The 23,458-nt window shown below is 45.2% G+C and overlaps 4 protein-coding genes and 1 long non-coding RNA gene across 9 annotated transcripts in view; 2 read left to right on the forward strand and 3 right to left on the reverse strand.

Annotated features, from left to right (window-relative positions):
- The window catches only part of fgfrl1a (fibroblast growth factor receptor like 1a), a 43,328-nt gene extending 32,033 nt beyond the window's left edge, over positions 1-11,295 (forward strand). For both annotated transcript variants that reach the window (XM_029165360.2, XM_029165361.3), the window contains exons 4-8: positions 1,041-1,118; positions 3,598-3,912; positions 7,863-8,035; positions 8,131-8,311; positions 8,402-11,295. In XM_029165360.2, coding sequence (XP_029021193.1) covers positions 1,041-1,118; positions 3,598-3,912; positions 7,863-8,035; positions 8,131-8,311; positions 8,402-8,832 — 1,178 coding nt within the window. In that variant the 3' untranslated portion in view covers positions 8,833-11,295. The remainder of the gene's footprint in view (positions 1-1,040; positions 1,119-3,597; positions 3,913-7,862; positions 8,036-8,130; positions 8,312-8,401) is intronic.
- Positions 11,296-11,335: 40 nt separating this feature from the next.
- On the reverse strand, positions 11,336-14,210 carry LOC114864950 (uncharacterized). Its single transcript, XR_003787455.3, has 3 exons — positions 13,043-14,210; positions 11,737-11,961; positions 11,336-11,559 (listed from the first exon to the last, which is right to left on the reverse strand). It is a non-coding gene; the product is annotated as an uncharacterized LOC114864950 (long non-coding RNA).
- A 2,340-nt stretch (positions 14,211-16,550) lies between these two features.
- Positions 16,551-21,426, reverse strand: LOC114864212 (probable E3 SUMO-protein ligase RNF212). Of its 4 annotated transcripts, none has more exons than XM_029164922.3 (13): positions 21,294-21,426; positions 20,826-20,934; positions 20,295-20,356; positions 20,104-20,178; positions 19,969-20,025; positions 19,835-19,893; positions 19,698-19,757; positions 19,351-19,406; positions 19,071-19,125; positions 18,382-18,448; positions 18,209-18,263; positions 17,418-17,487; positions 16,551-16,879 (listed from the first exon to the last, which is right to left on the reverse strand). In XM_029164922.3, the coding sequence occupies exons 2-13, from the start codon at positions 20,932-20,934 to the stop codon at positions 16,750-16,752; spliced, it is 855 nt and encodes a 284-aa protein (XP_029020755.1). In that variant the 5' UTR covers positions 21,294-21,426; the 3' UTR covers positions 16,551-16,749. The 4 variants fall into 4 exon arrangements, with proteins under 4 accessions (XP_029020755.1, XP_055368596.1, XP_029020753.1 ...); XM_055512621.1 differs by lacking the exon at positions 21,294-21,426 and adding an exon at positions 21,044-21,260; XM_029164920.3 differs by lacking the exon at positions 21,294-21,426 and having other exon boundaries at positions 20,826-21,259.
- A 48-nt stretch (positions 21,427-21,474) lies between these two features.
- si:ch211-255i20.3 (transmembrane emp24 domain-containing protein 11) lies at positions 21,475-23,101 on the reverse strand. The gene is made up of 5 exons (XM_029165997.3): positions 22,957-23,101; positions 22,619-22,710; positions 22,212-22,337; positions 21,892-22,035; positions 21,475-21,795 (listed from the first exon to the last, which is right to left on the reverse strand). The coding sequence occupies exons 1-5, from the start codon at positions 23,084-23,086 to the stop codon at positions 21,646-21,648; spliced, it is 642 nt and encodes a 213-aa protein (XP_029021830.1). The 5' UTR covers positions 23,087-23,101; the 3' UTR covers positions 21,475-21,645.
- Positions 23,029-23,458, forward strand: part of maea (macrophage erythroblast attacher, E3 ubiquitin ligase) — a 52,535-nt gene continuing 52,105 nt past the window's right edge. Inside the window, exon 1 of the mRNA XM_029164914.3 lies at positions 23,029-23,047. The gene's annotated coding sequence lies outside the window, so the exon portion shown is untranslated. The remainder of the gene's footprint in view (positions 23,048-23,458) is intronic.

Consider the following 23,458-nt stretch of genomic DNA (forward strand, 5'->3'; position numbering starts at 1 on the left):
TCCTCACCTTCGAGTCTGCGGTCATTTGACTTTGAAATTATAACTATTTAACACTAATTTAACCCCTAACGAGCTTCATGTAGTACTTCTCCACCTCTCGCTTGTTGATTTGACATCAGAACCTCAACCACGCAGCTTCACCAACAGCAGACATGTTTTCAATTTGGGAAACGGTTTGATACGCTTGTTGTTGTGTACGGACAATGGAAGCGGTCCAGAACCCCCCCTCCTGTGAGAGGTTCTGCAGGAGTTCTGCCAAGTAAGGTTTACAGCCTCACACGAGGCCTGGAGGAGGGCGTTAAACCGCGTTCCCCCCTCAGATCAGACCCTCATGGCGCTCGACATCAAACGCGCTGCCCTTTCTCAGAACACGCCGTGCATGCGGCGGCGGGACGGGGGTTTGAGGGGGGGGTCAGTTAGAGCGACGGAGGAGGAAGGTTTGACAGGAATACCAGCACCTCAAGTTACCACTTAGTCAAGTAATGCCAGAGCGTGCACACAGACACACCCACGCAGGAATCCACACACACACACACACACACACACACACACACACACACACACTGTGCCAGCACCGCGCAGCCTGCCAGTGTGCTATTAATACCAGCCCCAAGGATGCAAGCTATGCCTCGTATTTGCATTTCAAATGCGTCCTTTATTCCACGGTCCAAATAGTGATGCATTAAAGACATTTGGCGCCACGTTCAACGCTGATCTGTGTACGCACCAACGTCCACCATAAACATTTACTACTGCATTCACAACCTTGATTATTTGATGCCGCGGCCCATTTAGATGTTTTCTGTTCTTTATAACCATCAGGTTTTGGTTTGGTTCAGGTTTTAGGTTTGAAGAACCTGTGCAGGTCATAAATGCTTATTTCAGTCCACTCGCTCATCAAAGGGCTGTTGCCACGACGTCCTCATTTTGACCTCTCCATATATTCGTCATGTGATTGGAGTCCGCGTATAGTTCACTCGACTATTCAGAAGCTGTCAGGTCACTAACGATGCCTCTCGCCTTTCACTCTCTCCCACCAGACGACTCCAGTTCCAGAGGTGGAGCGGGGACGGCCAACGGGGACTCGGAGCACGTCCCGGAGCTGGCGGGGAAGCTAGGTAACCAAATATATCCACGCACGGAGGCCTGGAAGTGACGAGGAAGGCCGGACGCAGTAGCTCAGATGGTGCAACCTTTCAGAAATACAGTTGCGGAACCGAGTGTCGGACGGGGGAAGGTGTACGGCCACGCACGGACTCACATCTGGGTGGTTGTTTGTGTAGATAATTGGCTCTGACAGAGCGGAGGGCAGCTATTTGTGAGGTGTCACTTGTTGGGACACATTCCTTCCTCTCCCCCTCCGTCAACCCCTCTGTCTCTGCCTGCTCGTCCTTTTCCTCTCTGTCTTTGGGGCACACGAACAATTTTATCCAAATGTGTCAAGACTTTTGGCAAAAGTTACAAACTTTGAGGCCGTATCATTGACAGCATCAAGCACAACGTGCGTGAGCTCCCCAGAGTCTCGGTTCATTAAAGCATCATGTGCTTCTCCTGGCATGAGCCACTCGTGTCAGGATGAGCCCTAACAGCCACGGCCTCAGCTCTGATCGTCTATAATCCATGTTTGTGGAGGCGCCGCTCTCTCCCTCATGTAACTGTCTCATCAAAGGCTCCCAGTCAGAGTCAGTAGTATTTTTACACTGTGAAGTGTGGCGCTGAAGTGGCCCCTGAGACCCAGAACCAGCCTGGCCTTTCCCTGCCCCGGCGCTCACCTTCTCCCTGTCGGCTCCTTTCTCTGTTTGTGTTCGTGTTGTCTTTTTCCGCCGTTTCACCTTTTGCATTTCATTTTTTATTGTTAGCGAGTTCAGCCGCGCTTTGCTTTGGCTCCTTCCGCTCCTTTCAAACTATGACTCCAAATGAAATTCATTATTTACTCCAAGGCCTGCATTTATATAACGTTGGCTGAAACAGATCTATTGACTCTGCCTGGTCACAGCTCAGAGCTGGTCCAGACTTGAAAGCCGTTCAGGTTCTGTTTGCTTTGTCGTCCTGCCCAGATTCGGGTCAGTGAACGTCAGAGCTCTGTTCCGCTAAGTAACGCGGCCGTAGTGAAATGTCCGGATTTGAGCGGGCAAAGCCCACACATAAGTCTTTCTCTAGTTTGTTTACCCAGAGCTGGAATAATAACTGTGTCCAAAGAAAGAGACCCAACTGCAGTAGTTTCTGGGTGATTTATCACCCGGTTGATGGCTATCTGCTGCGGCTGGACCATGAGGGCTGTAAAATCAAGCGCTCTTTTTAAGAGTCTTCTCTCTTTCCTCTCTACTGGATGTCTTCTTTTACTCTTTGATGTATTTTTATTGCATGTGTGTGCGTGTGTGTGTGTGTGTGTGTGTGTGTGTGTAGTGGATTTGTGCCCATTCTATTTATTTCAAAGGAGGAATATGCCTCTTTAATTGCTAGATGCAGTTCAGTCATGCAACTGTGTGCACGGATGTGGACGTTCCAAACGGCTTCATGAGGCTAAACGGCTGCGTTTGCATGACTGACTGGTTCGGCGTGATGCTAACTCTGACCTTTTATGACTTGTGCACCGATATGCATTTATGACCGGACATTTGCAGCGATGTTGCGCAGCTGATTAGCGGCTCGTACAGTGAGACAAATACCGTATTTTTAAGAGGCATAAAACCGTGAGGCCAGAGGTGGAGGATTAGTGGAAGAAAAGGGATCCAGTGTGTGCGTGAGTGTGTTCCTGTGAGTATGTTTTCTGTCAGAGGGAAGAGGAAGTAATTCAATTTTTTTTCCTCAAACTCAACAATTACAGTTTATTACAGCAAATTAGGCTGCGTCGACCAGGAGGCACGTTGCCATGTGTTGTTAGGAATTCCTGGCGCTGCCTAGAATGACCTACGCTTGTCCAATGCCTCTTACGCTGCAGAAGTGTCCTGCCTGTCCTATATTCAGTCCTAAAAGTGGAGTAAAAGTGCAGAGGCAGATTTCTAGAGCGTCGGACGCTGACTTCATGCTGTGAAAGGGAAGGTTATGTCAGTGCCCAAAAATCTGTGGTGTGTCAAATGAATTAGTAGGCACATTAGGTGCTGCAGATGTCTGCAGGCGTAAACAAGGGTTGAGTCCATTCAGCCAACCAGGACGGCACACATGCAGGAACATCTGCGTGATTAGACAGTCTGCTGCAACCTGTGTGCTCAGAACGCTCCTAAAGCTCCGATAGCAGCGCTGCGGCCTGGAGAGTGCGGTGGAAAGTAACATGATCCGAAACACGGAAGGCCAGAAATCCTCTGCTTGTGTCAGATCGTGGCTTTGATTCCTCCACATCTAATAAAAGTGTCACATAAGAATCTGATGAATTCCACACTCTCCTCAAGTTGGTTTTCCTAGAACACCAGAACACTGCTTGTAAATATAAAACTGCCCCTTAAACCATTTATCCTTACTAATAATCTCTTCAGTTCCCCCCTCTCTTTTCCTCCCTGTTATTTTTTCCATCTGCAGCTGAGTGGAAGAGGTGCCGCGTGTGTGTTTTAAAGATTTTCTCCTCTTTATTAAACACTTTCATGCTCTCTCCACTCGCAGTGCGTCCACGCTTCACTCAGCCCGCGAAGATGAGGAAGCGCGTGATCGCCCGGCCGGTGGGCAGCTCCGTGCGCCTGAAGTGCACCGCCAACGGAAACCCCCGGCCGGACATCGTCTGGCTGAAGGACAGTCGGCCGCTGGCGAACGAGGACAGCGGAGCTGGAGGAGGAGGAGGAGGAGGAGGAGGAGAGGGCAAGAAGAAGAAGTGGACTCTGAGTCTGAAGAACCTGACGCCGGAGCACAGCGGGAAGTACACGTGCCACGTGTCCAACAAAGCAGGAGAGATCAACGCCACCTACAAAGTGGAAGTCATACGTGAGTCATTCATCCACACGGATGCCTATCAATACCAGGCTTTTAATTTAAATAATAAAGTCAATGGCACATGTTTATTGGACCCTAGAGACATGAGCATATTTTAAGTTTGGATCTACGACGTCTTGAGGTCAGAGTCGGCCACTAAGTGATTCACTCATGTATTAGTTTTGTGATGTAGAGGTTGTTGCTCTCACTCATCGATGTTCTGGCATTTCCACTGCAGCGACAATAGAGGTTTAAAATAGTTTTTAAAAGCCTCCGTTCCCCTCTGTGGTATTTACTGATCGACACCAGTGTTGAACTTTCCAGCGTCCTATGAATCTATGGGTCACATTTACACACACTGAGCTCGGTAGAAGTGCATTTCCTCCTTTTTTCACATTTTGAGACTTTATCCAATGGAGACAGACCTCGTCCTACTCTGAAACCGTGACCTCGTTGTCGTCACAGATGCAGGAAGTCCTCCCTGCAAATCCTGAACCACCACCTCCACAATGATCCCGAATTAAAACTGGACTTCCACCATTTTCCTCCTCACACTCACCGTGAACCCAAGTCCTCCCATAGAAATAGTTTGGTTCTTGGGTGTTTTAACCAACACCAAAGTCTATTCACTTTACCAACACATCAACAAGTGAGGAAATTGTGGGTTACTTTTATTTTAAACGGACCCGTGCCAGAAACACTGCCTCAGCATTTATACGCATGTGCATTTCAATCGAGGGTGCGTACAATGCTGGATTTGTTTCACGGCTCCTGTTGGAAAAAAAGGATCTATTCATACAGTCCATCATCCACTCACTAAAGTAAGTACATGCTTCATGCTTATAATGTTTTAAATGTTAGTTTGGCTGTTTAAAATTAGTAACCCACGTGCCTACAGCCAGTCGACCGAGCCTTTGTCCCCTTCAAATGTGCTCATGTGGGCTCCTGCAGCCACACACCTGTGTGGAGCCAAGCGAATGGCTTTTTTAGGGAACGGTGGGTCTAGCGTTTGTCCTTTTTCTGTAATCATCTACACCTGGGGGGAACAGCTGATAGCTATGGGCCTTCAATCAGCAACAGTTGAAATGTGCTGCCACTCCTATTTGTGTGTTGCGTTAGCTGTTAGCCCTTTGCACTTTAGAGCTACAGCTGGTCGATCGCTACAATAAGAAACTGCAGATGAACGCGGTTATGTTTATTACCCCGTCCTGTGTCACAGCCTAAATCAACTTGTGATTTGGGGTTATGTCATTGTTCTATCAAATTCTAACATGATTAGTTGGAATGATTACTGTGTTGTGTTGGAAGCTTAGTTGCTAATTAGTCACATATCTACAATAACTGCTGCTTATCTGGTCAGTTACCTATAGCTTGTACCATAGCCATTATCTTTGTAGGACCAATACAATTTACAGTAAATGTAACAGTCTTTTCTATACTGTAGGGATCCCAGTTACGCACTTGCAAGGAGGTTGTCAAACAGAAATCACTGCAGACTGTTGGTACGCAGACATCTGCTGCCCAGCTCAGGAGTGAAGGTATGTACATGTAAGTTTGCATGTACCAACAGTAAGATAGGCAATAGAAGATTTTAATTTTAATTGGTACAGACTGTTTAGATTTTATATTTGAATTGTAACAACTGTTTATCGGTTGTTATAGCACAGACAGGCCTGTCCTCTTGTTTGGTTTAATTTTTTGTCTGTTATTGTGTATTGTCATATTAGAGAAGGTTTTAACCTACATAATACTGAACATTTCACTAATCTACAATTCTGATTGCAGTACCTTTGTTTTGATTAGGTGATGGTGAGGACAGCCAGAGCTTCTATCTAAAAGAGGACTGCTTCCGCTCAAAGTCTTCTATACCTATATACTATAACTATACCTGTCCTGCTGCAGAAACGAATCTCCAACATAACCAAGTGTACCCCCTACGCAGGAGATGGTCTGTTTACCCTACTTCTATCAAGCATTCTATCTGCGAGGCCCTGCAAAAGCTTCTGTCCTCAAACTGCCAAGCTTCTTAATTAACTCAGTAACCTACAGTATATATTGCACATTGGAGTGTGAAGATAACAGTTTGTTCCAGCTTTGGAGTAGTGGTGGATTTTTTGGTTGACAATAAAGTTGGCTTTAACTATTACGTATTTCAATGAACTCTGTTTTTATAAGGGGGAAAACACTTTTATTCAGGAAATCATAGTATTGAAATTACATGTTTTTCTCTTTCTAATATGGTAGTCTATAAAGGTGAACCGGCCATAAGAAAGAAGCATGTTTAAATATAAATTAAAAATTCAATTGTTTCATAAGATTCTTAATGAGTATTGCACACACAAAAAACACATTTCTACTCAAATGGTAAAGGAGTTATTCCACAGGTGGTCTACATCCAACATACAGTGAGTGTTTTATCCATCAGATAGAGACTGATCAGGTAGACTAGATACCTGATACAACTTCAGATACAAAGACATATTACTGTCAGATTTATCAAGAATGATCAAAAAACATAATTAAAAGCAGTAAAAATATGTGAGGTCAATATATAATTTGAACCAATGCTTTTTGTTCCCAGGTAGGTCATGCAGTGATTGCTCTAAATATTAATGCACATTTTTTGAATAAAATTATGTCAGAGCAACAGCACAAGTAAGACAAAAAGAGTGTAAAATGTACTTTGAATAAATGAAAATGAACTTTTATTTAATTGTATAATGTAAGCTAAAGTAGTGTTTTCTATTAACGATTTTTCCAACTAAGTCGTGTTGTGAATATTCAAGCTGCACACGCCATTTAGCATAAGCATTAGCAACCGCAAGTCGCTTTGCAAATTACATTACATAAATCAATTAAATTGAAGTAAATGCGACATTACACACATCTTGCATCAGCCGAAATGTGGCGACTTCAACAGCCTCCTCTTCAGCTTCAGGGTCAGATTCGGGATCGTAGACCTATGGTTCTACTATGCTACGAACCAGCTGGCTAATGTCGTGCAGTCCTGTAGTGGGTCTTCTTCTACGGAGGATTGCGGTGGATTGCATTCTCAATGTTGAACTACTGCCACCTATTGTATCGTAACCGTGCAGTGGCTCGTATCCATGAAGCCAATTAAAAACAGAAGAAACAACAAAAAAGGTATGCGCTTCCGCACAGAGGTGTGTCAGCAGCTTCGCTTGCGACACGCCCACAAAACAGCGTTTACTAATGGGGAGTGAGAACCACACTTTGACAGGGGCAGTGTGGACGATCTAAAGGGTTTTATGGGATGAAAATTTACAGAGACCTTACTGACACATTGGAGTCCAATGTTCTTCAGAGTGAAAAGCTGTACGATCAGGGAGCTTTAATGCTGAGCCGGGTTCTGGTGCGTGTGTGCGGCCGAGCAGCGCGTTGCTGAGCGTCTGCTCCGTCCAGAGGCTCAGGACGTCTCTGCTGACTCTCCTTTTACTCGCCAACATCTGTGCTGCATTAAAGTACAGCTGTAGCTTTTCCTGAAGGACACTCGCACGTGCAGACACATACGCGGAGAGTCGAAGCAAGCCTCGCCTGGTGCTTTTCATTCATGTGTTCCTCCAAATTACTCCAAACCGAATGAAGCAAAGCTGTTAATGAAGACGCGGGAAAGCTGCAACAAAAAGTCATGACCGCGTATGTTTGGCTGTTGTAACTAAACATCTGAAATGAGAAAATAATTTCTCATTTAATCAAAACAGCTTGAAGGCGGAACGGTTGAAACAGCTGATTATCAAAATCGAGGTGGGAGATTGTATTAATAGATTTCTATAGAACGTTTCTGTCAGGTTTTATTCTGCTGTGTTCAGCAGAGGGAGGATGTGGAGCTCAATGCAGCCATTACTATTCAGTGCAGCGCTGCCTCCAGGCCGCTGTGTGGATTGTAACTCTGATTGCATCCAAATTGGCCAAGTTCACACAAATCTGGTTTGTCTTTGCAGAGCGGACCAACTCTAAGCCTGTTCTCACCGGTACCCACCCCGTCAACACCACTGTGGACTACGGAGGGACCACATCGTTCCAGTGTAAAGTCCGCAGTGACGTCAAGCCGGTTATACAGTGGCTCAAAAGAGTGGAGTCCGGTGACGAGGACAAGTTCAACTCCACCATCGAGGTACAAGTGTTCACCGCTTCAGCCGCTTCTACACCTCGAACATGATTCTCGGACGCACGCTGAGTTTTTCTGGGTTCTCGTGGATTCTCGTGCAGGTTGGAGACCACCGCTTCGTGGTTCTGCCCACGGGCGAGGTGTGGTCGCGTCCTGACGGGTCGTACCTCAACAAGCTCCTGATCACCAGAGCCAAGGAGGAAGATGCCGGCATGTATATCTGCCTGGGAGCTAATACCATGGGCTACAGCTTCCGGAGCGCCTACCTGACCGTGCTGCCAGGTCGGAGGAGGAGCAGAAACACGCGGCACTGCAACGTTTTAGCCACTGTACTTCAATATTAACACGCGTGTTACTCTTCTTCTTTCACAGATCAAAAACTCCAGCCCAACTCTGTTCCCATATCGACGTCCCCGAGCCTCCCGTGGCCCGTTATTATCGGAATACCCGCTGGAGTGGCCTTCATCCTGGGCATCGCCCTCCTCTGGTTCTGCCAGTCCAAGCGCTCGTGCTCCTCCTCCTCCTCCTCTTCGCCCTCCTCCGCTCTTCCCGCCGCCCAGCGCCCTCCGGTGCCGAGCCGGGACCGAGCCGGTCCGACGGTGCCGCCCCAGCTCCCCGCCGGGGACAAGGACTGCCTCTCGTACGAGGACTACGTCGCCCATCAGCAGCTGCTCCTGGCTCAGGGGGGCGCTGGGTTAGCCACGAAGGTCTACCCCAAGATCTACACAGACATTCACACGCACACGCACTCACACGTGGACGGGAAGGTGCACCAACACCAGCACATCCACTACCAGTGTTAGCAGCAAGGCTGACGGCGACCTGGACTCGGCCACAGCAGCCGCCGGAGAGACCGAGGTCCCAGACACGTGGGATCATGCAGCTCTTTCACTCTGCCTCAGCTGTGTGCTGTGTGTAAATGGACGTATTCACACAAATAATGAAGAATGTAAAGAAAGAAGACAGATCTTTATTTTTAGCCAACAGGGGAGCCGTTCTGTTGAAATGTAAAAGAGAAATACAGACGCACGTTCTGCTCAAGCCTTTCGTTCTGTAAAACCTTTTCTACATACTTATAAATCTGTCACCTTTGACTCTGAGGCCTCATTGAAGCTTTGAGGTAACTTTAGAACAAACATTGAGTTTATTGGTCACTTATGCACCGCGTTAACACAGATCACAGCTCACTTACACTACAAGGCTCTAAATATAACCAGTCCTGTATATAGTGTAACATGATTATATGGCATTAAGAACATTACTTCTTCCTGGATAACCTGTAGAAAGCATTACAGCATGTGTGTAATGTCGCTTCATTTCAGAGTAGATCTCAGGCGTCAGCCCAACTGAGCCATGGCCTCCACCGTTCGTACCATTCGAATCAGCTGCTATCCAGGTGCTACGTGACGCCAGACTAGGCTTTAGGATGCAGCTTGTGTCCTTTTTTTCATTTACTGACATGGAAAATGGTGGCGTTTCCTGTTAGCGTCTACATTTCAGCCGTTTGATGCTTCCCCGTCTGTCAACAGAAAGATGAGTGATCATTTCTCATCAAAGCATTTGCCGAATGCTTCTGTGCAGCAGCACAAAGAAATCTAAAATAATACCTCTGTCTAAAACTGTGCCTTTTCAGAATTTTTTTTAAGTCGACTCTTCTTCAAGTGCCACGTGAGATGAGGGGGTTTCTTGAATGGCACACGGGTGTGGACGTACAGTCTAATAGCATCCCGTTGAACTCTATGCAGTCGCCTCTAACCAGCCACAGATCCATAAGCTGCAACAAGCTGCAACAGCGATTTGATGTGACACATTCTACGATGTTTATCCTGCGTGTTTGCATTAACTTGTCTAAGTGTTTCAGTGCTTTAAACAATGGGATCCACACTTTTGTTTCAAAGCCATTTACATGTGTTGTTAATTTGGCCTCACGCCCCCGATGCTAAGCCTCAGCAGGTGTTTTTGGTCCTTTTGGCTGATTACTTCCTTTCAGGACTACGTGTGTAAGCACACTTGATATTTCCCTCACTATAGAGCCCCTGATTCTCATTAACGCATGGTGTTTGTTAAACCTGCCAGTTCTGAGCTTCCTGGCGTCCTCGTAAACAAAGAGCTAATTAACCTAAAACACCTGTGTAGGTGAGCAAGGTTTTCATCTGCCGCTGTCATCAGTTACAATTGATCAGACCCAAGGCGCGGGGTGTCGTGGATTCGACCCAGTGATTGTAATGAAAAATGGGTCAAGATCCATCTGCAGAACTGTCGGTACAACACAGGCTCAAGAATCTGACCACTATATGACGGCTGCTTGAAATTCCAACCTAACATTTGGTGTAGGTTTATGTGGTTGAGTTTTTTTAAAGAAATGCAGGAGTTTCAAATGTGAACTGTGAGTAAAACTGCTTTGATTGTGTTATCAGTGTTTCTGCAGATCTTCCTCACAGCGACATCTCCTAACAAGTTGGACATGTTGCTATGGAACACACACCCATACATTGTGTTTGTCCAGAGGAGGTCAGCGCAGGCCTCAGCTTTTGTGTCGTTTAAATCTGGACTGTTAAGTTTGTAATTGAACTGCGTGACGTGGTTTGTATTGTTTTATACCTTCCGCCTTTAAACCAAGATGAGCCGCACTCTAATCGTGGCACAAAGATCTGTCCGAGCAGATTAATGAAATAACGTGTGCCTCTCGAAGCGCTTTTCTATGAAAATACCATGTGATAGGACTGCGTTTGTTCTCTCTTCTTGAGTTGTTGTTCCATATTTTGTCCTGTGTGTTTAGTCAAACTGTCCTAGTATCATTCTGGTTTTATGTTTCAAAGCTAAAGTACTGCCAACGAACCGACTGTCTGTATGTGCACTTACCACTAGCATGAACATGGCCTGGCGTTAGTGTGGGAGCTCTAGATGAATTAGCGAGGATGCTTCATGACTGGAGCATCGTTGGCCCCACAGAACAACAGAAATGCTTATTTGTCTCATGACCTAAATAACGTTTATCTCTAATTTATTTTCCGAAAGCTGTGTTGTTTCCTATAACTGGGCATTATACTGCATGAGTAGATTTGCATCGTAATCACATGTAAGCTATGTAGCACATACCGTGTTCATGTCGTTGTAAAATACTGTATTTATACATCCTGACAGAATATTCAAAACTTATTGATAATCTTTGTATCGACAATCTTGTACAGTTCATTGTCCTTTTTAAATTTTGTTTCTTCCCATTGTAATCGTGTTATTGGTGCCATTAAAAAAAGTTCAATCCATTTGCTGTTAGTTTTTAGGTGATTTATTTTGTAACTACTGTAGGAGTTCAAACGCAGCGCCGTCAGTTTCAGTTCCTCACAGCCGCACGGCGGCTGGTTCTAAGTGAACGTCCTGCTCTAAATAGACGGAGCCATTGAACTGAGAGCTGCAGCCGCTGTTTCGTCTGTCAGCGCGTCTGTCCGGAGAGATGACGGATGGACAAGCGTTGCGTGCGGTTAGAGGGTGTGAAGGCCCATTCTCTGTCTCTGCCGCTCTGATTCAGGCTAGGACAGAAAACAGGGAAAGGAGAAGAGTCCTGTATTTTAGGAACCTCGTGAAGTACAGTATAGATGGAATATTGATGACTACAGCTGAATTCCCATTGCTATCACTGCACAGTCCCACCTAAACCTCAGAGACGCCAGCCTTAAGATGCTTCACATTGTAAGTGTGGAATTCACCTGGCAGAGACCCAAGCTGTGTCTCAACAGATGCGCTTTCTGTGTTCTGCAGAAGCACAGAGCCTGGGACAGCAGTGCAGATGAAGCACTTCACCTGCCGGATCCTCAAGGGCCGCTTGTTCGGCCGCGCTTCAAAGGGAATTCAGGCCGGGACCGTGTTGTGCTGCAGATGCAGCCTTTGAAAGATGCCGAGAATGAATTGACGTTGGTTCAGCTGACGTTGGTCTGTGAATCAGCAGGTGGAGCAAGAAATATGCAGCATGAAATATAAGATACACAAATGTACTGTATAACTACACCAACTGCGTAGGATCGAACCATTTAATGCCATGAATCACTCAAACTGGATTTGATTCAATTCAACAAAGTCTGATCCATGAAGCCTGGGATTCACAGGTCCTGGTGATCTTCACAAGTGACGAATAAAAAGCAGGTCGAGTGAAATGAAAGATATAGAACATGCTCATGATCTGAACTTTCCTGGGTTGTTTCCATCCTTGACTTTCAGCTCTCATTCTTCCTTTATCTCAGAGATTAGCCCTTTCCTGCTTTGCTGTGGTCATGTTATCTCCTGTGAATTTGACTGACTTTGAGACGGGGGAGGGTGCGAGGGGAGGACAGACAGAGGAGGAAACATGAAGAGAAGCAGGGAGGAGGAGGATGACACAGAGCTGAGCAGACGACAGATGTGTTGAGCTCATCCCTGCTCTGCACTTAGGAGACGAGAGGAGAAAATGGATCAGGAGTAAGTGTTGAGCGGAAGGGATCAGGGAGGGAGGATCACAAAACGTCTGCGCGGACGTCTGAGTTGAAAAACACTACGTTAAATGTTTGTTTCTATTTAAAATCCTTGAAAAGAACAATTTCTCCATTTCCTGCATTGTTTGCTGTGAGCTGTTGGAACCAGAGTCCCGGTGCAGTGACCCCTCACGCAGTAAAAATGCTTAAAGTAATGCACAACCAGGTGAGAACGCTCTATGGCCTCGCTGCTGCAGACCCCCTGCACCAACATCCTGTCCGTCACCACAGCATATGCTCAGTCCTCCAGCCTGAGGTTTCCAGGGACCTTTTGCTGTTTTGTGGTTGGCTGGTAAAAAGGGTGTGAGCCCACGGAGGAGATTCCTGCGGGCTTGAGTCAACAACAGCTGCGGTTGGTGATGAAGAGAAGCTGTCCAAAGAGCCTTTTCTCTGTGAAAGGAGCTCAGGTGAATGGAGTCAGTGACCATGAAGGGCTCACGCACATGCACCTGGGGAGGGAAGCGTGCGTCTCATCACATGCACTCAAACGATGCACATGCACGCTCACCGCAAGGAGCGGTGCCTGAAGTCTGGTGGTGGTGGACACACGCTGGACTCACACTGTGGAACAACCCAACACCTGGCCGGCACTGAGGCGCTGTTCTGTTTGCGAACCTCACCCGCTCCACGCTCCTCGTCCTCACAACCACAAAGCCGCCTTTAAATCTGGGAAAACAAAGACACAAAAAGAGGCTAAAAAGGGGCAACAGGCGACTTCCATCCTTCTTCCAGCCCGCAGTCCCTCCCAGCCCTGCTCCCTTTCTCTGTCATTCTGTTCCAAATGTTTACCTTCCACCCCGTGAAAAGAGAGGGATGTGGACAGACAGGGTGAGAAAAGAAAGAAATCTGGCAGCGGGGAACGGAGCCAAGAACTTTAAAGTCTGCCACAGAGCCGTGACAAAAGCCTCCTAATCTCGGTGTTGTCTTTCGGCCCCTTTTTTCTCCCCTCACATCCTGCCAAGTGTGTGTGTGTGTGTGTGTGTGTGTGTGTGTGTGTGTGTGTGTGTGTGTGTGTGTGTGTGTGTGTGTGTGTGTGTGTGTAAGAAAGAGGAACGTAAAGTCCGCGTCAGTGTTTTATGTTCCAGCAACAGTGTGTTTGTGTTTGTTTGACAAAATAGCTAAATAGCAAAAGTTGGAATGTGTGTGTGTGTGTGTGTGTGTGTGTGTGTGTGTGTGTGTGTGTGTGTGTGTGTGTGTGTGTCTGTCTGTCTTGCCATAGTCGCGCTGACATCACTCAAGCATGCATGGGACAGTTGGATGAGGCTGCTTCAAAGGCAGTTGCCTGCCTTCACATGTGCTTGTGTGCGTGTGTGTGTGTGTGTGTGTGTGTGTGTTGTTTCACCCAACTTCACCTTTCACTCATAAAACTCCTCCATTCAACTCGCTTCCGCTCAAATGCAACAAAACAGCTTGTGGTCGTGCGTTTGTGCATCTGACAATTCACCGAACTCGCCCTTTTCACTGGCTTCAAAAGCGGCAGATGTGAACAGACCTGTGTGTGTGTGTGTGTGTGTGTGTGTGTGTGTGTGTGTGTGTGTGTGTGTGTGTGTGTGTGTGTGTGTGTGTGTGTGAGACATTGGTCCTGCAGCTCATCCTACAGATCCTGATCACAGGTAGCTGTAAAGCGGTGCAGGAATGAAATAGTGGAGCTATCGTGCTCTTCAGTGTGTAGGCCTGGTGTGGACCACAGCGCCACCTACAGGCGGATCGATGTATGACGTCACAGGCCAAAGAAACTCTTCTGGGATGAGTTCGCCTTTCATTTGAGTGGTTATCCACAGGATGGTAACCAGCGTTCATCGCTTGAGGCTCTGGGGAAATGATCTACTGTCCCGTCGGCTGGAGCTGCGTCCTGAAGCTGCCTTCTGGCCTGCGATGGCCACGCTTCCACTTCCTGTCATGCTGATTGAGAGATGGGCATCACTCTGAAACTAGACGCAACCTTCTGAGTGCTCCTGTTCCTTTCTATGCACTTGGTCTTGGACCTTTTGAGGTCATTCCTCGTCCCTCAACTGCTCAGGGGAAAAGTAACAAGATATGAACACTATATGAGAGGAGTCGAGACAGTGATAGACAGAGGAGGAGGACAGAGAAACCACAATGACCAACCTGACTATAACACAACCTAGGCTTCAGTGCATTGCTTCTCATACAAACACAAACACACATTCATTCACCAGCTACTGTACTTAATTTCAGTCTTTTAGTTTTATTTAGGATTGTTGGACGCAATATTACAGCTCCAGATCCGGATTCTAAGAAACAGCTGATAGACCAATGAAGAATTAGTTCCACTTTAAAAGCAATTTTTCTGTCTAAAAGCAAATTGTCTCAATCACTCATAATTCGATTTAAAATCATTTAAGTTGCATCCAAGCACAACTTTAACGTTGTCGTGCAACGACTCCATCTTCTTGAGCTGTAATGTTAAACTGTAGGAGTGATAGTGATGAGGGATCACATGCTGCAGGCAAACACAGGAACACTTTCTGCACAGCTCCCAAAGACAAATAGCTCGGGTGTGAAATCATTTAGTTCATGTCGTGTCTTGCCTAAAGGGGATTACACTTACAGCACCAAAAGGTACAAGACAGAAATACTGAGTGACAAAGTGTGAAATCTGGATCAGATTAAGTGCAAAGCTTCTCTGACACAAAGAGAAAAATGGAGATGGAACGGGGAAGACGGAGCGAGAGGGTGGCGGGAGGGGTGGACAAGCTGTGGGAACATGCTGCTGAATAATTACCACTGACATCAGAATAGTTTTCTTTAGCTCTCTGAAGTGGCAGGGCTCATTTGTACAGCCTGGAGCCATCCAGAGGTGTGTTTGTGTGAGATACGCGCAAAGCACAACACAGAGACACAAAAGTCCACGAGAGAGCGGTTCGACAAAACACAAGCGCAACACATTCTCAGAACAATAAGAGCAGAAGAGCAGAGCGGATAATCCAGTGTCGATTCCTCTGATTCCGGCTCCTCTGCGTCAACGTGGGGCAGCGTGACAGCGGCGTCTGCCCCGGGGAGCCATCGCTTTCTAAGTGGACCTCAAACAGGAAGCGACTTTAAATCCCGCTGGGGCGGAGAGGATGAGGGCTACTGACTCAGTACAATGGCCTTCACCTTCACCCACACACACACACGTCACACGAGTGGCGGAATATAGCGTGCACAGACCCAGAACACACACACAGTCACACCTGAGCCCTCCTCAATAGACGCCATTCACCGCCCTGGAAACCGGGGACAATGGGAGCGAAAGCGCCGGTCGACGCAGAGGGAGTGGACCTGTCTGAACACATCAGCAGCACTCGCTACCCGCTTCATCGCATCAGCTTTTCACCGCTGCGTCTCATGTTTCTATATGGCTACGTTTGCAGCTGTTTTGTAACAAGATTTGAGGATGAACTCAGTCACGTTACTGAGGTTTCACGCAGGCGGCCAGGAGGGCGGAAGCCGCTGTTGAGCAGTTAACCGTGTCGTGGCCTTGAGGCTTTTTTCATGGTGGTGCTGCGTGAGTCTGTCAAAGCCCGGGTCGAGTCTTGTAGGATCGCACACTGTAAATGGAGATAATCCCAGTTTATCTTTGTAAATTGACCAGGTGCTGATACGGCAGCGTGAGCGTCGCCCGGCTACACCAGCTTGTGCCTTTGGCTAAAGGTTCGTGAGCTTCTGGGAGTTGGGACTTGTAGACCTCTCTGCTAGATTACTGACAGTCATTCACCCTCAGAAGAACAACGCTGAGCCACCTACTTCGCTGAGTAATCTGACCTTTACCCACTACAGTGCGTACCACCAACAGACAGTTCACCAGGATTATCTGCAGCATTGTGCCTCCCTCTCCCTCTTGTCTGCTGCTTGTCGTAGCTCCGGGCAGATGGCCGCCCACCCTGACCCTGCTTTTCCATTACACTCTTATCCAGACTATGGAAAATACCTTCGAGTGAGTCTGTTGAGATTTGGACTGAACTGAATGTGAACACGGGAAAAGATTAGGCCAGAAATAGGCAGTGAAACAATTATTTTAATGATTTAATTGACCGGGATTCCACCGATTTAACAACAATCCAAGTTCAATGCAAAACACAGAGACTCACACAGAGGCAAGTCTAATTAAAATGAAACCAAAACTGTCTGAATCAATTTAAGCTGTGACAAGCGGTGAAATACCTCAGGTCAGGTAAATGTGTCATGAAAGTGTAAATGTGTGTGATTCTCCTAAGGAGGCGGATGGAGCAGAGAGGACATGGAGTGTCTGAAGGAGGGGGGAGGTCTGAAAATAGGAGATTTCCATGCAGAACTGTGGCCATATGAGACGTCTGGGGTCATCGGTGTTGCTTGAAAACGACTGCGAGAAAAGAAGAGAATTAATTCACAATGTTAAATGCTCATTTACTTTACTGCTGGTTTTACAAATGTTATAGCAGATAGAGCAGCTACATCCTTACAGGAGCTAGCGACTGCTTACAGAGCTGTCTAATATACGATAAGCACATGCGGCCATTAATTTGGTTTGGGTGGATGTGTCAATAGCAACAAAGAAACCTGTAATCAGGTACAATTTATTAGTAACGCAGCAGTGACGCATTTCCAACAACAACAAAGCCTTGTGGCACCAAAGATGAAAGATGAAAAGATGAATCAAGCTGAACTGCTGAATCAAGGGTTGCATTAATGTTGCTTTTGGTCTTTTGATGGGATTTGCTCACTTAAACAAAATCAACAGACATCTTTGTTACCATAAGTTATAAAAATAAAACTTATACATGTAGATGTACAAAGCTTTGTTGTACTTTATGACAATTATATAACGATTAACACGCACTGTAGGTTTGTATTGACTGATTTATACTGTACTGTAGCATGATGTAGCTAAAGGGAGTCACCTGACTGTGGCTGAGCACGCTGAGTGGGTGGACAACACGTTCTGGTGGGTCGATCTGTGAGGGATGGTGCCTAAACATGACATAATATGAATCCAAGATTAATGGTTGTGACAGGTCTTACAGACATAATGGCTTCTAATGGTTTGAAAAATGCCTATGTAATGTTCAGGTCATTGTGGTCTTTCATCACATATGAGCTTATTGCTTATAGCTTATAGCTTGTGGTTCGATTGCCTCCAGGAAGACAAGATGAATGGGAGAGTCATCTGCCAGAGTAATTACTACACAAACCTGTGCAGACGTTACTACCCAACAGGGCGAAAGGCACATAGTAACTGTCTGCTACAGAGAACACAGTCAAATCAATGATTACCTAACCAAAAACTCACACGGGTCTAGTAAGGCTCTACACGTCCTATTGGTGAAATGTTAACTGCTGCAACAGGTCAAAGGTCAAATCCTTTAAGAGATTAGGTGACATTATCAAAGAGAAGGAAATAAGCATGTATAATCCTAAACATAACATCAGGCAACATCTGCACTGATTTAATCATTGTGGGTGGGCAACTGGTCCATAACCTCCGAACAAAGTTAGGTTGATGATAGTTTTGCTTAATGCAGCACAAATATTTCTGTATTCATGTTACAACGTAAGGTGATATAATAGTTTTAATTAGATTATAATGTTATTATTGTAAAGATAAAAGACAGGTGCCACCAAAGCCTTTACCGATGATGGATCCTTGTTAATATAAAAATAAAGTTTTATGACAACAGGTAACAACACTTACCCATTCTTCCATCTCGTGGAGGACTAATTAATGACAGCCTGGCTGCAGAGTTGGGCTAAGAACAGAGACACAGTCAGAAACTAAACCACGTCTAATCACTAATCAGTATGTAGTACAACCTGAAATATTACTGTATATTATGCAATTTGCAGATATTGTGGATTCATACTTACTTTAGATAAAGTAATGGAACTTACTTTCCTAAACAGACTCCTTTCATCCATGTCCATACTTTCAGCTCTGCCACATAGAAGAGCACATGTCGTCAGTCTGGCTGGGTTCAGGTTGACTTAGTGTTACAGTGGTGCTTGAATTTATTTTATTATAAGTCCAGTAGGGAGTGGAGCCTGATGCCATTATCTTTGCCAGATAACGTTCATAAGAAACATTATCTACCTTCTTCCATCTCAATATACCACCCGGTTTATTTGTTAAATCACAACTTTTTTTTATTCTGCAGAGAAGCTAATACCAGAAATTATGGCCTGTCTGTCATTGCTTCTGCTTTCAATCAGCTGGAACAACATTTGCACTATTAAATTTGGGCGGCCAATTAATCCCGTGTCAGCAGCGTCTAGGAAACCCAATAGGCATTCCTCACTAAACCCAAGCAAAGCTGGGCTTATTCAGGTGTGTGTGTGTCTGTGTAGATAGCCACAGGGCAGGGCAAAGGTATACAGCAGCTAAAGCTAACATAAGGCGCAGGCTGAACTCAGGATACAGCTTGTTTACACTGTGAAATACCGCTTACATTTTCTCTATCTCTAAAAATGGTAGATTTAAAAGGACCATATGTGCAGATTGGCCCAGAGAACAAGACACTTGATGATAAGAAAGGGACTGAAATACTTAAAATACTCACACATTGGTGTTGGATGAATGTCGTGACATGGGGGAATTATATGGGATCAGCAGAGCTGAAGCAAAACGGGAAATAGTAAGACGGATTAAATAAACCAACTTAGAGACATTTAATTAGGAGGTGGTCGTTTTGGTTAATGGCAAAGCTGCTATATTAGCTTGAATTACACTGTACAGATCACAGTTTATCATAAGTTTGTGCCAAAGGATAATCAGGATGCCTCATATGAGTTAGTAGCTTAATCTGACATACAGACCAACTCTCCACAGCTAACATGTACCTGGCTTGTGTCCATGTGGAGTGTGGTTCATCGGAGGCACCGATGACACTTTGACACTAAGTGAGAATAACCATAAACATGATTTATCGCTGCCAAGAAAACTGCCATAGTTCATAAAAACCTAACTTCCTAAAAGCCTTCGCTGTCTCCTCGCACTCATTCAGCCCATTGTAACGGGGCAGGAGTGACCTCTAGTGAGAGCTGAGACAGCGGTGCACTTAAATATTGCATAAAAATGAAACACGTCAGCTGCTTTAAATATGAGTGAACTTTTTCCATATTCCAACAGAATATTAGCATGTCTATGCAAAAAGCTGAGGCTCATCGTGCTGTGTATCTTGCTTCACCTCTGATACTGAAGAGATTGTTCCAGCTTTGAAATGTAGGCAGCCTGTTCATTCATCTTCCTTTAAGGAGTGAAAACATGAAAATCAACGGCTGATCTTAAACACGTGCAGGAAAATTCACCTCAAATGCCGCTTACGTCGTCATTTGCTGCATTTCTTGCCTCATCTTCACTAACATCTCTTCTAGTTTGTTATTCTGTAATGCATAAAACAGCAGCAATCGCTTGAAGTTTACTGTCATATGAAGAGAAGCATGATGCGAGTCTCTTACCTTTTGCTGATAATGGGTCAAAAGTCTTTTTTGATGTCTTGCCTGGAACATTATCACCTGAAAGACAGAAAATCACCGCGCTACATTAAGTCCCTACTAAGAAGTCCAGTGATATTTTTATGATTTGGACCAAACCTTGCTGATTTCTGTGAGGTGTCTGTTTGCCACGGAGCTGATGTCAGAAAACAAGGCCTTCACCTCCGAGCTGCTCTGAAAACAAGGACGAAGGAATTTCACGTGCGTCAGTGTGACGTCGTTTCGAGCAGACAGACACACAACCGCCCGAGGATGTCATTAAAATAAAAATAAATAATAGAGACGCTCACCTTGTCAGAGAGAGGGGATATCTGGCATTTGGAGCTACATATTAAACACTTGTCTTGTTTGCCTGAAAGAAAAGTTGAAACATTTTGAGGACTGACTACATGAAGTGAACAAAAGTGCTCATGACTGAGACCTGAACCTAATTAAGTGTAAGGCCTTGGTCTGATACTTGGATGAGGGTTCAGATATATTAACACTCCTGGGTTTATTCCCATCAGGAACACAATGTTCGCTAATTCCCTAATCATTCATTGAAAGGGAAATGGAGGAAACCTCTGGGATTTTTATCTGATGGTGAACGGTGTAATTTCTCTCTGCATATTAGAACGTGAGAAGTGCCTCTCAATGCAATAATCGATGACTTTATCGAAGCCACTGTGACTTGTACTGTCTGAACCCGTACATTTAAAGAGAGTGAATGGAAACGTCCGCGTCTGCAATATCACGATGAATCCAACAGATGTCCCCGTCTCCACGGCCTGGGCCCGGGCCGGGTCCGAACCGGGTCCGAGCCGGGTCCTGTAACAACCCACCTCTCTGATAGCAGACACTACAGACGACGTGGCCGCAGGTCGTCAGCGCCAGCTTTCGGTCGGCGCTGGGGGACAGGAAGCAGGCGTTGCAGCAAACCCAGAAAGACATCTGTAAGAGCCGCAGGAGAGTTCCCCGCATCAGCCACTGCCGCTAAACACTTATATAACAGCGGCCCCATATCATATTTGCTGCTTAGCCATTGTAGACCATTTCTAACCAGTTTAGACGGTCTCTACCGAGTTGCAGCTTATCCCGTAAGCTGAATGTTAACTAACGGTAAATAATGGATTGTTCCTAACGTTAGCAAAGACCTGAAATGTAAAGCCACTATTGGTATGTCACTATTTTGTCCAGGGCAAAATATTGCTAATTTGTAGTCATTAATTGTTGTTAATTAAAGATAAATAACCACTATCACATCTTTCGTGTCCACCTTAGTTTGGCGTTGCGTGTTTAATATTAACTACCTCATGCGGCGTTAGCTTACGACGGTCGGTTTTAGTGTCCTGTTAGCTCGGTTGGCTAATGCTAATAGTAGCAGACAGAAGGCTCGCTAGCTATGTTAGCCTTAACTACTGTATGTAACATGTGACATAAATATCTGCGTAAGAAAATCCAAAAAACAGAAGGAAAAGAGCAGTGACCACAAAATAATCATTCAGACTTTATTCACATTAAGTTCTAGGTTGATTCATTTTGGCTTTACGTCACACCGTAACAGATTACGTCATGCACTTGACAAACGTGCATTGATATCAACCCAAACATTCTATGAGGTAATAAATGAGTAGCAGTAGTAGTGGAGCAGTATTGAATTCATCAGACCAGCTTCTTTTCAACGAAGAAGTCCTTGAGTCGTTTCATCTGCCAGAACCCGACTGACAGCAGAATCCCGGTCTGCACCACGGCCCACCAGAACACTTTGCTGTTGGTGTTTTCGCTGATCTGACGGAAAACCTCCTCTTTCTCCTGCAATGAACAGCAAAGAGAACGGGGCATGAAAACTGCCCGTGGCTTTTTAGGAGGACGAGTGCACGCGCAGTGTGTGCGTTTCACTTCTTTCACCCTCTGATACTCCTGCTGCTTGGTGATGTACATCATCTGGTCCGTGAGGTGGTTCAGGTTGTGCTCCAGAACCTCCAGGTTGACTTTGGTGTTTTGACCGTGGTCAATCACGTGTTCTCCTATCTGAACGTCCAAATGTAGCTTCTGTGGATTCAATGAGAGGTGGATTTAAAGTGTGTTGGGTTTCATACAGCAGTATATCAAGTTTAGATTTATTATTAAAACAAACATTAATATTTATTTTATTCGCTTATTATTTGATTTGAAGTGTGTACATACACGTTTAAATCATTTTCAGTTTACTGTAAAATAGATCTTACCAGCCTTTCTGCAGCAAAGACTGAAAACCTTGTGGAGTTTGTTTGGAAACATATGTAGTGTTGACCAGAGGTGTGAGCTGTGAAGGTGAATTTACCAAATTTACCAAAGCGCTTCGACATCACAACCTTGACAGATGAAAAGATACTGTTACTACCAGTTAAGGAAACACAATATTGCTGTAAAACTGCATTGCATATCATTAGATGATAATAGGTGATGCCATATCTGATGAGTTTTATATCTTGTGTTGTTGAACTGGATTGTGATTATCATAATGGTGGCACCACATCAATTAAAGCTGGTCAATTGATGGGCAAAATCAACTGCTAAGAATATTACTGTACTCCCACATGTTTGTCTAAAACTGGTTTGATAATAAATGTGCTAATGTAACTTTACATGTTACCTCATAGTTTGGGTCTCTGACCGTCGCAGTGGCACCAAGGTGAGCGGAATTGGTGAACATCTTTAAATCCCAAGGCTCCAGCAAGAAATGTCCTGGAGGTAAGAGACATCCATACAACTCACATTCAGCAAAGGGGAACACTTTGTGTATGTTATAGTGGGATTTACACCACATTTGATCATTACTAACTACATAACATTTATTATTTTACTTTATTGTAGTAAGAGTCACATAAGCACAGTTTAGGTGTCTCTCAGAATGACAGCCTAATACTGTAGGTAGCTTCTGAAGCTGTAATGTAAATGACTCAGCAGCACCATTCCCACTCCAGGACTCACCTGTCACCAGCATGTCTTCAGGAATCTCCTCAATGATGCATTTCTCCTCCTGCTCTCCGAGATCAAAATACATGGCTGCTGTCAACATCAGGTAACACTGGAGGAAAAAAGCAACGCAGTGCAAATCCATTTTCTCTCAACAGTAAACTCTTAGATTACAATGCACTTGACAGAGAGATCAGGACTTTGGTCTGTAGTTCTGAAGTCTTGATTTCTGGTATTATTTCATAAATTATAGCTAGACACTAATTTCCTATCAGACATTTGGACATTACAAGTGCTAGCTTATAATGAAGACAGTCTGACTATGGGAAAAGCACAGGTGCTTCTATGTGTGACGAGACATTCTGGTTGTTTGGTGAGTGGTTAATATTAGAACCGACAGCAAAGCTGCAAAGAGGGATCGAAGGGGATTGCTCCTTGAAACGGTTAGAATTTTCTCAGATACACAAGGTGTAGAACCATGAATTTTTTAATGACGCCCCTGGAACATTCAATACTC

This window comes from Betta splendens, chromosome 10 (genome assembly GCF_900634795.4).
Source record: "Betta splendens chromosome 10, fBetSpl5.4, whole genome shotgun sequence".
Classification (NCBI taxonomy): Eukaryota; Metazoa; Chordata; class Actinopteri; order Anabantiformes; family Osphronemidae; genus Betta; species Betta splendens.

What these genes read in the sequence shown, in the direction of transcription:
- LOC114864212 (XM_029164920.3), bottom strand. Translation starts at nt 20,964, where the DNA reads ATGCGGGGAACTCTCCTGCGGCTCTTACAGATGTCTTTCTGGGTTTGC. An exon ending in TATCCCCTCTCTCTGACAAG is followed by an intron (nt 20,179 to 20,294) that starts GTGAGCGTCTCT and finishes CCTTGTTTTCAG; the next exon opens with AGCAGCTCGGAGGTGAAGGC. An exon ending in CATTCATCCAACACCAATGT is followed by an intron (nt 18,449 to 19,070) that starts GTGAGTATTTTA and finishes TCTATGTGGCAG; the next exon opens with AGCTGAAAGTATGGACATGG.
- si:ch211-255i20.3 (XM_029165997.3), bottom strand. Translation starts at nt 23,086, where the DNA reads ATGGATTTGCACTGCGTTGCTTTTTTCCTCCAGTGTTACCTGATGTTG. An exon ending in TCTTTGCTGCAGAAAGGCTG is followed by an intron (nt 22,036 to 22,211) that starts GTAAGATCTATT and finishes TTGAATCCACAG; the next exon opens with AAGCTACATTTGGACGTTCA. An exon ending in AGCAGCAGGAGTATCAGAGG is followed by an intron (nt 21,796 to 21,891) that starts GTGAAAGAAGTG and finishes TGTTCATTGCAG; the next exon opens with GAGAAAGAGGAGGTTTTCCG.